At 40.3% G+C, this 16,721-nt stretch overlaps 1 protein-coding gene across 2 annotated transcripts in view; it reads left to right on the top strand.

Moving 5' to 3' along the window:
• The window catches only part of LOC126483775 (uncharacterized), a 150,822-nt gene extending 141,941 nt beyond the window's left edge, over positions 1-8,881 (top strand). The window contains exons 11-12 of one of the 2 annotated variants that reach the window (XM_050106930.1): positions 4,853-5,173; positions 8,432-8,881. In XM_050106930.1, the coding sequence (XP_049962887.1) occupies positions 4,853-5,173; positions 8,432-8,584 (474 nt within the window). In that variant the 3' untranslated portion in view covers positions 8,585-8,881. The remainder of the gene's footprint in view (positions 1-4,852; positions 5,174-8,431) is intronic. The other variant, XM_050106931.1, reaches the window with a different exon arrangement.
• Positions 8,882-16,721: the final 7,840 nt, after the last annotated feature.

Raw genomic sequence — 16,721 nt, 5'->3', positions numbered from 1 at the left:
GCAAGATGCTGTACAGGGGACCATTAGAAACCACATGTGGCTCCATCTGACTTTCGAGGTAATGCAGGAATTACAAGAGTTGCCAGTCTCCACAATGCTCAGTGGAAAGGAGGACCCAGACATGCTGCATCTACAACCATGTGAGTTGTAATAGGTGGTGACGCTGGAGTGTCTCATAGCAGTCGGTGGCAGGGTGTGATAAGATGATGTTGCCGATCTCCATTACATACGTTGGCTCAATCACCATAGCAAACTTGGTGGCATCTTAGGTGATTCCACAGCCGGCAAAGATGGTGTCCACAGAGAAAAACCACAGTCACAGGTCTTGGGGATTGAAGAGTGGTGTGCAGGCTGCTGCACTAGCAGATGGAGTGGCACCAGCAGGCAGGGGATTGGACATCAACGCGTCGGGGCCAATAGGAACAGTGGTGGCGGCGGCAGATGCTGAGGCTGGCACCAGGATTTGGGCTGCTGGTGGACATGTCACCACAAGATCTGCATGCAGCTCAGTGTTGCAGCATTCCAGCTCTGCAAGGTGCATGGTCAGGTTGATGATGATATTGTGAGACGATGGAGCGGGAACATGCTAACAGGAGTTGTTGGTGTGGTTTACAAGTTGGTGGGAGTGGGTCTGCATGCCTAATGAGACGAGCCAACAACATGCCAAATTTGAAAATTAAGTCGTCAAATTTTATCATCAGGTCACCAGTGTGGGAAGTTTTCCATACCTAATTTGCTATATTGAATACAAGGTAGTGAAATGGGACTTGATGGATGATGTATAAAGAACAGTATCTACACATGGTTAGAAGGGGCATGAGTTAGTCTCAAAGATCAACAGTTTCTTGGGGGATGTCTCTTGCAGGAAACATTGATGGGACAGATCAAACAGCGAAGATTATACGGCATGATGGGCAGACTATTAATAGTCTCTTGCAGGAAATATTGATGGGGCAGATCAGGAGTGAAGGTTACATGGCATGATGGGCAGACTCAGATGGTATGCATGTGGGTGCAGAACACAGGCTGGTCGGAATGTTTATGGCACGAACTTTTAATTACTCACTGGTCTCCATAGTTGGTGTGGTGCAGGCATATCTTTAAATTCAACAGTGAGGTTTCGACACCAAACTTGTCACCAAATGGTGTGTCGATCATGCTGCGAGCATGGAGTTGAACATATGGTGATACCACAAGGAGAAGAGCCAGACTGGGAGCAAAGCCGGGTTGGTGGAAGCATAGCTAGTAGCCTGAGCTACCTTCTTTGAACCGACAACCAGCGACTATAGTATCCTGGTATCCAATCGTGTGGCAGAATCGATAGCTTGTGGCAGAAGACATATGCAAAGGAAAAAATGCTGCCTGTCTTAGTGATCTAGGGATGTGTGGGTCTGCTAGACTCAGAAACATTCACTTGTGTTTTGCACAGCCAGTAATTTGGACAGCCGATTTTACATTTACGGGTTGTTGAGGTTGGCAGCTGTGCCATATATTCAAGATTCTTGTGGTATTCTCTTACAACATAATGCAAGGCTGCATGTTGCCTTTGCTGTTCTGACCTACTTTCATAAAAAGGGTGTTTGACTTGCCCTAGCCAGCACATTCGTCAGATCTATCACACATTGCAGATGATGAAGAAATAGATGAAATGTATGACGAGATAAAAGAAATTATTCAGATAGTGAAGGGAGACGAAAATTTAATAATCATGGGTGACTGGAATTCGTCAGTAGGAAAAGGGAGAGAAGGAAACATAGTAGGTGAATATGGGTTGGGGGGAAGAAATGAAAGAGGAAGCCGCCTTGTAGAATTTTGCACAGAGCATAACTTAATCATAGCTAACACTTGGTTCAAGAATCATAAAATAAGGTTGTATACCTGGAAGAATCCTGGAGATACTAAAAGGTATCAGATAGATTATATAATGGTAAGACAGAGATTTAGGAACCAGGTTTTAAATTGTAATACATTTCCAGGGGCAGATGTGGATTCTGACCACAATCTATTGGTTATGAACTGCAGATTGAAACTGAAGAAACTGCAAAAAGGTGGGAATCTAAGGAGATGGGACCTGGATAAACTGAAAGAACCAGAGGTTGTAGAGAGTTTGAGGGAGAGCATAAGGGAACAATTGACAGGAATGGGGGAAAGAAATACAGTAGAAGAAGAATGGGTAGCTCTGAGAGATGAAGTAGTGAAGGCAGCAGACGATCAAGTAGGTAAAAAGGCGAGGGCTAATAGAAATCCTTGGGTAACAGAAGAAATATTGAATTTAATTGATGAAAGGAGAAAATATAAAAATGCAGTAAATAAAGCAGGCAAAAAGGAATACAAACGTCTCAAAAATGAGATCGACAGGAAGTGCAAAATGACTAAGCAGGGATGGCTAGAGGACAAATGTAAGGATGTAGAGGCTTGTCTCACTAGGGGTAAGATAGATACTGCCTACAGGAAAATTAAAGAGACCTTTGGAGAGAAGAGAACCACTTGTATGAATATCAAGAGCTCAGATGGCAACCCAGTTCTAAGCAAAGAAGGGAAGGCAGAAAGGTGGAAGGAGTATATAGAGGGTTTATACAAGGGCGATGTACTTGAGGACAATATTATGGAAATGGAAGAGGATGTAGATGAAGACGAAATGGGAGATAAGATACTGCATGAAGAGTTTGACAGAGCACTGAAAGACCTGAGTCGAAACAAGGCCCCGGGAGTAGACAACATTCCATTAGAACTACTGATGGCCTTGGGAGAGCCAGTCATGACAGAACTCTACCATCTGGTGAGCAAGATGTATGAGACAGGCGAAATACCCTCAGACTTCAAGAAGAATATAATAATTCCAATCCCAAAGAAAGCAGGTGTTGACAGATGTGAAAATTACCTAACTATCAGTTTAATAAGTCACAGCTGCAAAATACTAACACGTATTCTTTACAGACGAATGGAAAAACTGGTAGAAGCGGACCTCGGGGAAGATCAGTTTGGATTCCGTAGAAATGTTGGAACACATGAGGCAATACTAACCTTACGACTTATCTTAGAAGAAAGATTAAGAAAAGGCAAACCTACGTTTCTAGCATTTGTAGATTTAGAGAAAGCTTTTGACAATGTTAACTGGAATACTCTCTTTCAAATTCTGAAGGTGGCAGGTATAAAATACAGGGAGCGAAAGGCTATTTACAATTTGTACAGAAATCAGATGGCAGTTATAAGACTCGAGGGGCATGAAAGGGAAGCAATGGTTGGGAAAGGAGTGAGACAGGGTTGTAGCCTCTCCCCGATGTTATTCAATCTGTATATTGAGCAAGCAGTAAAGGAAACAAAAGAAAAATTCGGAGTAGGTATTAAAATTCATGGAGAAGTAAAAACTTTGAGGTTCGCCGATGACATTGTAATTCTGTCAGAGACAGCAAAGGACTTGGAAGAGCAGTTGAACGGAATGGACAGTGTCTTGAAAGGAGGATATAAGATGAACATCAACAAAAGCAAAACGAGGATAATGGAATGTAGCCAAATTAAATCGGGTGATGCTGAGGGAATTAGATTAGGAAATGAGACACTTAAAGTAGTAAAGGATTTTTGCTATTTAGGGAGTAAAATAACTGATGATGGTCGAAGTAGAGAGGATATAAAATGTAGACTGGCAATGGCAAGGAAATCGTTTCTGAAGAAGAGAAATTTGTTAACATCGAGTATAGATTTAAATGTCAGGAAGTCGTTTCTGAAAGTATTTGTATGGAGTGCAGCCATGTATGGAAGTGAAACATGGACGATAACTAGTTTGGACAAGAAGAGAATAGAAGCTTTCGAAATGTGGTGCTACAGAAGAATGCTGAAGATAAGGTGGGTAGATCACGTAACTAATGAGGAGGTATTGAATAGGATTGGGGAGAAGAGAAGTTTGTGGCACAACTTGACTAGAAGAAGGGATCGGTTGGTAGGACATATTCTGAGGCATCAAGGGATCACCAATTTAGTATTGGAGGGCAGCGTGGAGGGTAAAAATCGTAGAGGGAGACCGAGAGATGAATACACTAAACAGATTCAGAAGGATGTAGGTTGCAGTAGGTACTGGGAGATGAAGAAGCTTGCACAGGATAGAGTAGCATGGAGAGCTGCATCAAACCAGTCTCAGGACTGAAGACCACAACAACAACAACATCACCCATTGATAACATCTAGACATGGGTTGCCAAGGGACTGGCACACCACCACTAGCTGGCACTGTGACTCATTAACTGTGATGTAGACTTGAAAAGAAGGAAGGAAGTAGGTTATTGTTTAATGTCACATCAACAACCAGATCATTAGAGATGGAGCACAAGCTCAGATTGGTTCAAGGATGGGGAAGGAAATCAGCAATGCCTTTTCACAAGAACCATCCCAGCAGTTGCCTGGAGTGATTTAGGGAAATCACAGAAAACAACATAAATCAGGATATAGGATATTTGGATGCAGATTTCAACTGTCATATTCCTGAATGCAAGTCCAGTGTGCTGGCTGCTGTGCCACCTCACTTGCTGCCACAGATTGAAAGCAGCTCGGAATCATTTAAATATATCTGTCACCGTGATACCCAGCCAAGTTAAAACCAATATTGCTGCCAGAGCTGGCAGCACTCTGTATTAAATTTCACACCCTATACATCCACAAATCACCTGAAAATGTAATCATCTATACTTCCTAGTTTGCTGCACATGTACAATAATTACACTTCTGTTATTTGCTATCCTTGCTTAGTTTTAATGTCCAGCAGCACCCTCTGAAAAGAATATGTATCTATATTAATCAGTGCAATATAAAAACCTCACTGAGCCTTGGTACCATCTTTAACGTGTTTTTGCTCCAACAGATAACAGCTGCCAATATTCAGGGTGTGCAAGATGATTCCGGAACAGAGGTCATATCAGATACTTGCTTTATAGTAACAGCAGCCAGCATGCCTGTGCCACTGACAGAGGAAACAGTAGTAACATCAGAATTCCATGAGGAAGAATCCTGCAAAGGATCTGCACGAACTGATTTTACATATGAAGATATATGTACATGGAAGAAGCAGAGCATGAATCTAGAGGAAGATGCAGCTTCCAGCTCCAATGACAGTCCACTGAAGCAGGCACTAAACCCAGAGGTGTGTGCCTCTAATCCAGAACTGTCTCAAATTGTTCTTCAGGTAATTGCTAACAAATCGATCTATGTTAGCTTAATTTTATTTAAATATGGGTTAAGAAATATGTTTCACTACAAGTCAAAATTGAGTAAATGATAATATACTGGAAAATCCATCTGCATGAATTTTCCACCAGGAATAACAGCCAGCACCAAATTGTGAGATTGACCATACAGTGGAAACACGTGCAGCTGAACAAAACGTGTGTGACACCAATGGCTGCTGCACTCTTGCTATCTGTATCCTGACATGCAGCAGTAACTTGAATGAAATAGATTGGAATTCTTCTTACTGAACATCATTTGGTCAAGCATCTCTGTGGCCTCAATCTTTGCTAGCTCTCCTCTTTCTCACCTCAATCAGCTCTGAAGCTCTGCTAGCACACCTCTCCCCACCTCCAGCCCTGTCCTCATGCCTCTTACTTCACTTAATCTATTGACAACTACGGTACACACTCTACAGTCTCTGCCTTCCACCCCACTCCCCTCCTTCTCCTTCTCACCCAAATAGCTCCACCACTTCATTGTGTGATTCATGTAGCTTCCCTTGCTCTCACCAGGCTGGGTTCCTAGGTGCCATATCCCATTCCTTTGCTCCCTCTCCCTCTCAACTATCAGTCTTCCTTCCCTCAACACACCCCTCCCTCCCTTCCCTCTTCATCACATTCATTACACCTTACACACCCAATCACTCCAGTTGGGCTACAGTGCTAGGATGAAGTAGTCAGCTAAAACTGTGTACATGTACATGTGTTTTTGTTAATTAACTTTAAAAGGGAACACTGTCTAAAAGTTGAGCAATGATTTCAGTTTTGTTAATGTGACTCTCAACTGGCTTTGTATTCTTTTCATTATTTGTATTTAATTCCATCACCTGAGAGCCCTAACTGGTAACATCTCCAACTATATGCTGTTCATGTTGTAGCACTCAGCTAAGTTGTAAAAAATCATATACCACTCATTTATCATTCAGAAAAGATATCATTCTAGTTTTTTAATTAGTGGGCACAAAAGCAAACTCATTGTGATGTTTTGGTTATAACCAAAGAGCTAAAAAGAAAACTAAAATATCTTCTTTATTAGTCAGGATTTAAGTAGAGAATTCTTGCAAAAATTAAAACAGCAAATGACACATTTTGTATAATTACCCACAGCAGAAACATAGCTCCAAGTACCACTTTGGGTACATTACTTTTACAGGGTGTGGCAGAAAACTAGGCCAATTTTGATATAGCAAAACAAGCTGAGGTAACATTTTCAATCACAATGACAAAACCCATACACATTGCCATTTCATGCACTGTTCATGTTATGAAAACAAAATCCTGTAGATGGCCATCATTCTTACATTGAGACTCAAAGGCAATATGCAGTTTACATCGTTCACAGCACATTCAATCATCTGTATAGGAATACTTCTGATTTATGAATCAATGGTGTCTTTCAGTGTCACAATTTCTGTAGACACCCCCAAGGGAATTAATCACAGATTGATAAATTTTGAGATCTGGGGAGGTCATAAAATGCCCCATTCCTTGAAATGATGTGGATACCAAACACACTGTGCACTGTTGCCACTGAAATTTGAGTACAATGAGATTGTACCACCATCTTGCATAAATCAATACTCATTTGCAGGAAACTGTTAAATTGAGATGTGAGGAATGTATCAACCATGGCTGTATATTGATATCAATATAATGGAAGGAAACATTCCACGTGGGAAAAATTATATATAAAAACAAAGATGAGGTGACTTACCGAACAAAAGCGCTGGCAGGTCGATAGACACACAAACAAACACATGTTTGTGTTTGTTTGTGTGTCTATCGACCTGCCAGCGCTTTTGTTCGGTAAGTCACCTCATCTTTGTTTTTATATATAATGGCTGTATATTGTTTAGATGTGACTGTGGTCTCTCGACCATGTTCATCCCCAAAGAAAGAAAGGACCGATTATGCCCACTGAAGAGAAAATGCATCACACTGTGATTTTCTGTCTGCGTAAGACACATTGATGGACTTCGTGAGGATTTTCCTCACCCTGTTGATGGTAGTTTTGTTTGCTGACATAACCACTGTGATGAAAATGTGCCTTGTCACTCATCCATAGCAATGTTAAGAGCCTTCACTGTTCTTAACAATCATTTGGTTTTCATAATCACATACTTCATTTAACTGTTGCACAATTTGTGTCTTGTACAGTTGCGACTTTAAATCAGTCCATAAAACTTTGTGCACACTACGACTGGACAGTCCCAGTACAGCTGCAATTTGTCTCACAGAATGCTTCTGATGGTTGGTTATAACATTTTGCACCTCCTCTTTTTGTTTCTGTGAGCAACTTGTGGGCCTTCATGGTGATTTCAGCTTACGTGCACGTCCTGTTTTTCACCCATAATCTGACTGCATGTGCCGATAGTATAGAACCATTTTGTCTAAGGGTAAATGGAAATGGGATTCCTGTTCAGCAACAGCAACACAGTCACTATTTTTGTAAAAGGTTTTGTACAATGCTTACAACTTTCCTCCATCCTCTTAAATTTTCTATTTTCAAAGCTTTGTATGCAGATTTGCTGAACTGTATTGTGTGCAAATGCAGATCCAAACAACTTTTCCATGTTTTGTAATAGAGAGATTAGTGTTAAATGTATTGTAATTGAGGTATTAGAATGTTGTTACCATATCTGATATGTTCTTCATTCTGAATTGTACTAACAAGTTTGTTTTACCATTTTTCATGCAGTTAATAATCTGTATATAAAAACAACAAGGGCCGATTGTATAAACATTTGACTGTACATTAACACAGAAAATGGCTTCAAACCAAACTTAACTCAGAAGTCTGTATTGTATAAATGTTATCCTAGATTATATCAGTGTGAAGTACAACAAACTTTGACGCGAAAATTCGATGATCAAATTTGGGTTCAAATGTAACTGTCAGTTCAAAATGTAGTGACATAACAGAACCATACTTTTGTTTTGTGCAGATACAAATTACAAGAATAAAAGAGTTGTTATTAACATGTAAATGTATGACTATGCCACTCCCATACTGCAGCTCAAAACATCACTGAACCTTCGTCAGTGAATCCAAGTTTAGAGTTGTACAGCAGAGTCCTGAATAGAGTTCAGTTTCTGCACTACAGTCAAAACTGACTTCCAGTCAGTGATGTTTATACAATCAGTCCTATGTGTTGCTGTCCCTCAGTAAGAAAAACATCTCCAAATATATAATTACAGCTTTCTATTTTATGCAGGATGAAACACTGAATATCCAAGTTGACACACAAGAAGATAATCTAATGACAATAAGTGATACATACAGTGAATATCAAGTACTAATTCTTGAGCAACAAAGTAATGTGAAACAATTTTCAGAATCAACAATTAATTTGAGAGATCTTCAATAATTAATAGTAATTAAGAAACTACAGCTGCAAAGAAGTTTAAGCAGAAATCAATTCGTACTGAATACAACCAAAAAGGGACCAATGTGTTTACCAAAACAAACACAATGTGTTACTAGTTTCCTAACATATTCACATGATAATGGACATTCTCTTTAATTAAACACAATTTCCAGTGAATACTCATGTGTTTATTCTATGTATTAGTGATAGTGAAATGATTGATTGTTTTTCCACCTTTGTATACATGCATGTGAAGCGACTGTTCTATGTACTTTGACAACTACAATGTTTGCAAAATGGGCTTAAAATATAATTATAAAATAAATATCAATTGAAGAGTTTTTCAACATTGCTTACAAAGTCTATTAGACACTATGAAGTCCTTTATGTAGTTGGACAACACTTCCATATCAGCACGATCAGTGAACTTCAATCCAAGGAATAATGAAGCCAAGTTTTCACACCTGAAAATTATGACAGAGAAAAAGAGTCAAGTTACATTTTTTAAATGATGACGTTACCCCAAGCATCATAAACTTTTATGGCATGGTAGAGAAAAATAGGAAGAAAAGTGAGGCATCATTGTAAATGGATGTCATATTCTTACAAGCTACAATTGTGTTACCTGTAGGAAAGAAGTACAGCCTGCATAGAATGACATGATTGAAAAATAATGAATAGCAGTAAATGAAGTAAGAATGAAAGTATTTGTACTCTGAGCATACCATGGGTTACCAATATCTATAGAGTAAGCATTCAGATGTGCAGAACAAATTATTTGTTGCCAACACTCATTGCCTCCGAAGTCCCATGACCTTGGCATTGTGTAACGGTTTGCCCAAAAGCACTCGGCAAATTCTGAATGTCATTACACTGCTATTATAGACAGATCCTGATCAAGAGCGCCATGGATTTTGCATTCATGTTTGATAGTCACCTTAACAAATAGCATTTGGAATTAAATTGCTTTAAAGCTTTGAAGAGATAAATGCAAGGGCATTTCACTTGTTTACAACAAGTATCGCAGCACATGTCACTATTTTTTTCTTAGAAGAGAAGAGCCGCCTGTTATCTTTAGGTTTAGTACTGCAATTGCTCATATTGTAGAGTCTCTCTCTTAATAAATTATGCAGTGTGGCATTATGAAACGGCTTCCTACGAAGCTAAAGTAAGTGTCCTGAAAAACACTGAATTTGAATTAACAATTTACATCAGTCCATTGTCCTTTATTGACTTTCCTTTGTATATTTTTCTCTTTACAACAAGCAAGCTTTAAAAAAAGCATTTGACCATATTTCTTTAGCACTTTGTATTTATGAGTATCCACTATGCTATGAAATTAATTTTATGCAAAAAAAGAAAACTAAAGTATTATTTATACATAATCATTCTCCACACCATATTAGTATCTTAGATTCTGATTACATTAAAATAAATACATTGATTTGGAAACCTATATAATACAGAAGTAATTACTCAGACAGTTCTACATAAATCTTCGTTCCATATGATCGTTTCTTGGTTACATAGTACACACTAATGAATTTATCTAATGCTTGTCTTGCAAATATGTGTCGAGGCATTCACACAAATTACCCGTATGGTATTAATTCTTGATTTTCAACATATAAAGTGCCTTTTACTTGCACAGTAACTTTGATTACGCCTTTGTAGAACTTTCCAATGAAAAGTGACATATCCTCCTTTGATTTTCATCCATAGCATCAACAATTATACAGCACTGCAGTTACAAGTAAATAAATGTATAAAAACTGAGTAAATATGTCTCATATTAAAGCGATAGAGGGGCTGGCCAGTACTTACCTCAGCTCAGTACAGCCGATAGATACACAAAACAGAACAGAAAATTTACGTTCCTAGCTTTCGGAACTTTACTTTGTTCCTTCGTCAGGGAGGGGAGAGGGGGGGGGGGGGGCAAGAAGGGAAAGTGGATTCAGTTACTCACAACCCAGGTTATGAAGCAACACGGAAAGATAAACAGGGAGGGTAGCAAGGATGGAGGCATGGTTGTCAGAGGGAAGACAAAGATATTCTACTGTAAGTACTGTGCCAGCTTCAAACCAAAGAGGATGCATACAGAAGTAAAGAGGTATATAGTATAAAGATAAACACAACTATGTAGGATGAAAAGATGCGTGAACGGCTAAAGAGCAAAGGGAAGGAGGAGAAGACTGAGTAAATGGGAATGAGGTTGGTTAACGTAGGTTCAGTCCAGGGGGATGGCGGGATGAAAGGATGTGTTGGAGTGCAAGTTCCCATCTCCACAGTTCCGAGGGACTGGTGTTGGGTGGGAGAAGCCAAATGGCACGTACGGTGTAGCAGGTTCCTAGGTCCCTAGAATTATGCTGGAGGGCATGCTCTGCTACTGGGTATTGGACATATCCTAGGCGGACAGTTCGTCTGCATCCGTTCATGCGCTCAGCCAGTTTAGTTGTCATCATACCGATGTAAAAAGCTGTGCAGTGCAGGCATGTCAGCTGATAAATGACATGTGTTGTTTCACATGTGGCCCTGCCTTGAATTGTGTATGTTTTACCAGTAGCGGGGCTGGAGTAGGTGGTTGTGGGGGGGATGCATGGCGCAAGGTTTTGCATCAGGGTCGGTTACAGGGGTAGGAACCACTGGGTAGAGAAGGTAGTCTGGGAATATTGTAGGGTTTAACAAGGATGTTACGGAGGTTAGGGGGGTGACTAGATACTGTGGCAGAGAAAGATAGCCAGTGGCACAAAAAGATCGCCAGCAACACAGAATCGATGGAAATGTATGATACCGGTAGGTGCGGAAAAGATTGTTGGTAGTGATTGTTGGCTGGAAAACAGCTGATAAGAACGTTAAAACTATGGAATGTTAAATAAATAAATAAATAAAGAGAAGTGGACTATAAACGGAAGAAGATAATAGGAGGGAAATGAAACCTCACCAGCAACACGGAATCGACGGAAATGGATGATACTGGTAGGTGCGGAAAAGATTGTTGGTAGTGATTAGTGGTAGATACTGTGGCAGAGAAAGATAGCCGATGGCACAAAAAGATCGTCAGCAACACGGAATTGATGCTAACAACACATGTCATTTATCAGCTGACATTCCTGCACTGCACAGCCTTTTACATCGGTATGACGACAACTAAACTGGCTGAGCGCATGAACGGATGCAGACGAACTGTCCTCCTAGGATATGTCCAATACCCATAGCAGGGCATGCTCTCCATCATAATTCTAGGGACCTAGGAACCTGCTACACCGTACATGCCATTTGGCTTCTCCCACCCAACACCAGTCCCTCGGAACTGTGGAGATGGGAACTTGCACTCCAACACATCCTTTCATCCCGCCATCCTCCTGGACTGAACCTACATTAACCAACCTCACTCCCATTTACTCAGTCTTCTCCTCCTTCCCTTTGCTCTTTAGCCGTTCACACAGCTTTTCATCCTACATAGTTGCGTTATCTTTATACTATATACCTCTTTACTTCTGTATGCATCCTCTTTGGTTTGAAGCTGGCACAGTACTTACAGTAGAATATCTTTTGTCTTCCCTCTGATAACAATGCCTCCATCCTTGCTACCCTCCCTGTTTACCTTTCCGTGTTGCTTCATAACCTTGGTTGTGAGTAACTGAATCCACTTTCCCTTCCCCCCCCCCCCCCCCCCCTTCCCCCCTACACCCCCCTCTCCTCCCTGACGAAGGAACAAAGTAAAGTTACGAAAGCTAGGAACGTAAATTTTCTGTTCTGTTTTGTGTATCTATCGGCTGTACTGAGCTGAGGTAAGTACTGGCCAGCCCCTCTATCTCTTTGTTAGTATTTGTTTCACATCTTTATATGAGATTTTCCATTAATCATTTAGATCTCATATTAAAGCTTCAGTCTTACAAGGAGAGGTCCCCAGCATTAGAATTGACTTTCTGAAACCATTTATATGGTGATGTAGGTTAACGTCACAGGTATCACACTCATCCCGGTGGGCCCTTGTTTGATAGTAAAAAAGAAACACGGAATCACGGAATTTCATGTGATGCTCTACAGCTTTAAAAAGGGAATTTTAAACAGACTTGTTGCATAGTGTAATGGTTGAGACACAGTCCTCACATGCAAAGGATTGTCATTTCAAATCTTGTCAATTGCTTTGACAATTTTTATTTTTAAATCTTAATAAAATGATGGTGATCACTATTTTTATTCAATTAAAAGGTCTAAATGTAATTTGATTTCTACTGCTTTCAAAAATCATTTTAACTTTTTCAATTGATCTGATTTTTTTCTTGCTGACATTCATTCTTCATTTGGAATGCGAATTAATTATTTTTATTTATCTATCATAATATTTAAACATCTGCAAATGGTCTATCCATTAAAAAACAAAAGATGAAATAATCTATTGGGGCAATGGCATAGAAAATGTATTTTTCATTACAATACGTAAATTTTTGGATGGTGATCATCGTAGACACATTTAAAATGTAAATTCTTAATGCGCTACGGACAAAATAATGCAGATCAAGAGCTTAACAAAAGAAGGGGCTATAAGTAAAACAAAATTCAAGCTAAATGTAAAACAGAAATGCAATAACATGGACAAAAATATAGGATGATAAAATGGAAGAAACTAAATCAACATAAATAGATGAAAATAATTAAATTCACATGAACAAAAATTCCAAGTGAAAAAATAATAATAGGAAGAAAAATGAAAGCAAATGAAAAAGTTGCTTTGATGATTAAAATAAGATGTCAAAGGAATAGAAATAAAAAAAGTTACATTCAAACTAATTACCTGAATAAAAATAATGACATAGTAATGTAGAAGAGGGTGTAAGTATATGAATGACGAACACTAACTTCACTTAACGAAGCTTTATTCAGCACTTGCACATACAAGAGCCGGGAGCAAACTTCCTCCAGCCAGATCACATACAGTATATATACAGCTACAGAACATTCCAGTAAAATGCTTCTTGACATTTGTGGATACTTCTTGAATGTACTCAAACTGAATAAAGAAATTAAAATTGTACAGTCCAGGTGCGTTTTGAACTCACGGCCCTCAATGCAACAGTTTGGTATCATACCCACTACACCATGGTGCTACTCAGATTTTTCTGCAACATTGCTCCCTCCTTAAGTGAACAGCGTCTCAGTGTTACATCGTCCTAGTCCGAGAACGAGTCATTGGTCCTGCATACTCCGACTCCCAATGAGTGATGTTCGCCCTGGCAGTGATCTTCTTAGAACTTAGAACTTCCTTTGCTGCTAAGCTCTTTGTTACCTTTACGCTTGTTGCCTGTCGCTGGAGCTTCAAATTTACCCTGGGTTGCAGGATCCTTATAGGGCTTCATTCGAAGGACATGGACCGTATCTCTGATCTTTTGTTGTCTTGTGTCAGGGCCGAAATCTTCAACTTCATAAGTAACATCAGACAACTGTTTTACAACATCATAAGGTCCAGAGTAGTGCCTGAGGAGCTTCTCAGAGAGACCAACCTTCCGAACAGGAGTGAAGATCCAGACAAGGTCACCAGCCTGGTAGACAACAGGGTGGTGGCTCGCATCATACCTTTGGCGATCATTTTCCTGAGCCTGCAGCGTGGGGAGTCAAGTTAACTGCCGAGCTTCCTCAGCTCTGGTTAACACCTGGCCGATGAAGTCGTCGTCCACATCATCAGGATGTAAACACAGTGTCCATCGTCGTAGCCGCCTCACGCTCATGCACCAGGAAAAATAGTGTAAATCCTGTGGTGTCTTGTTTCGCGGTGTTTCAGGCAAACATCACAAAAGGTAGCACCTCATCCCCGTTGCTCTGCTCAACATTGACGAACATTGATAGCGTGTTGGCCAAGGCCTTATTACAGTGTTCAGTGAGCCCGTTAGTTTGCGGATGGCAGGCAGTCATCATGTAATGAGTAATGTTGCACCGACGGTTTATCTCTGTCACAAGATCTGATTGAAAAACTTTCCCTCGATCTGTAATTAACGACCTTGGGGCACCGTGTTTTAATACAATGTCTTATATGATGAATTTGGCTACCTTGAATGCTTCCTCTGTTTTCATGGCTTTTGTAATGACATAGCGTGTCAGATAATCAGTGCAAACAATAATCCATATCCATCTATTGCCACTAGCAGACATTGGAAATCATCCAAGGAGGTCAATCCCAACATACTGGAAAGGTGTTTCGGCTGGTGGAATTGGTATGAGTCAGCCAGGTGGTTTCTGAGGAACCGCCTTTCTCCTCTGGCACTCTCGACAGTGCAGCACGTAGCGATGGACACTCCTAAATAAACGTGGCCAGAAAAATCTCTTGCAGATCCTATTGTATGTCTTAATAAATCCTAAATGTCCGGCCTCAGGTGTGTCATGGAATTTCTGTAGACCATCTAAGTGCAGGTGTTTAGGGATCACTGATAGCCACCTCTTTCCAAATGGATTAAAGTTTTTCTTTCAAAATAATCCATTGACTACCTTAATTGTCCTTTCACATCCTCTGATCGATTTAAGGCAAGCATAATTCGAGATATCTTGGCACTCTTCTTCTGCTCAGCATAGAGATACTGGAGTGCAGCGAGATAGTCACTATCTTCATCAAAGTCTTGATGGTCTTGCACAGGATTTCTTGAGAGACAGTTGGCACCTTGGTGTTTTCTTCCACTTTTGTACACTATGGTAATGTCATACTCTTGAAGACATAGTGCCCACCTTGCGAGTTGTCCTGTTGGATCCTTAAGACCTGTCAACCAACAAAGTGAATGATGGTATGTAACAACTGTGAATGGCCTTCCATAGAGATACTGCCAAAATCTGCACACGGCTCAGATCACAGCAAGACATTCTCTTTCTGTAGTTGAGTAGTTTCTCTCAGTTTCTGTAAGTGTCCTAGAAGCATAGGCTATAACCTTCTCTTTTCCATCCGAAATCCGCACCAGAACAGCACCGATCCCATACCCGCAGGCATCTGTGTAAAATTCTGTAGGTGCTCTCTCATCATACAGACAAAGTACAGGGTCAGTCATCAGAGCTTTTCGCAGCACATCGAAAGAATCTTGTTGAGCACCACCCCAGATAAATTCTAGCATCAGCTTTTAACAACTCTTCGTTTGGCCTGGCTTTGATACAAAAGTCTTCGATAAAACGAAGGTAATAAGAACATAATCCGAGGAAGCTTCTCACGTCTCTAATACTTTTAGTAATAGGAAATTCCGTTATAGATCTCACCTTTTCTGGGTCTGACCGCACACCTTCATTTGACACAAGGTGTCCAAAGAGACACTTTCTTGTATTAAGTTTCAGTCCGGCTTGTTGGAGACACTTGAGAACGGCCCCCAGTCTTTTTTACGTGTTCATCAAATGCCTCTGAAAACAATATAATGTCATCTAAATAACAAAGACACATTGTCCACTTCAGGTGACTTAGAAGATTATCCATCATCCATTCAAAAGTTGCTGGTTTACACAAACCAAATGGCATTGCCTTAAACTCATACAGGCCCTCAGGGGTGATGAATGCAGTTTTCTCACAATCAGCCTCATCTACTTCAATTTGCCAGTATCCCGAGTACATGTCCATGGTTAAGAGAAATTTAGCCCCCTTCAGACAATCTAGTGTATTGTCAATTCGTGGAAGAGGGTAAACGTCCTTTTAGTTATCTTATTAAGCTTCCTGTAATCAACACAAAAACACCAACTGCCACCCTTCTTCCTGACAAGAACCACTGGTGACGACCGTGGGCTCTGCGAAGGGTGAATGATGTCATTCTTCATCATTTTCTCTACATCGTCGCAAATTATTCGACATTCTGTTGCTGACACACAGTATGCTCTCTGGCTTATAGGGTGATGGTCTCCAGAGCTAATCCTGTGCTTCACTGTCGATTTGTATAATTTGCTCTTCACCTGTGGATTGAAACATTCAGAAAAATCTTGAAGAATGGCAAGAAGCTTCTTCTGTTGATCCTTAGTGAGGTCTGGTGATAGTCGAGCTAGAAGATCTTGTCTCATAGTGGTAGCGCTACTTTCACCCACAGACTCGGCATGGGAGGTTTCTATGATGCTCAGCTGTTCTGCAATTAACGGCTCAGCGTTTGCTATGCACATGCGTCTTGGAAGGATCTACGGTTCT

Source organism: Schistocerca serialis, chromosome 6 (assembly GCF_023864345.2).
Source record: "Schistocerca serialis cubense isolate TAMUIC-IGC-003099 chromosome 6, iqSchSeri2.2, whole genome shotgun sequence".
NCBI classification, from domain to species: Eukaryota; Metazoa; Arthropoda; class Insecta; order Orthoptera; family Acrididae; genus Schistocerca; species Schistocerca serialis.
Note: the sequence above shows the minus strand (reverse complement) of the source record. Positions and strands in the feature narration are given on the sequence as shown.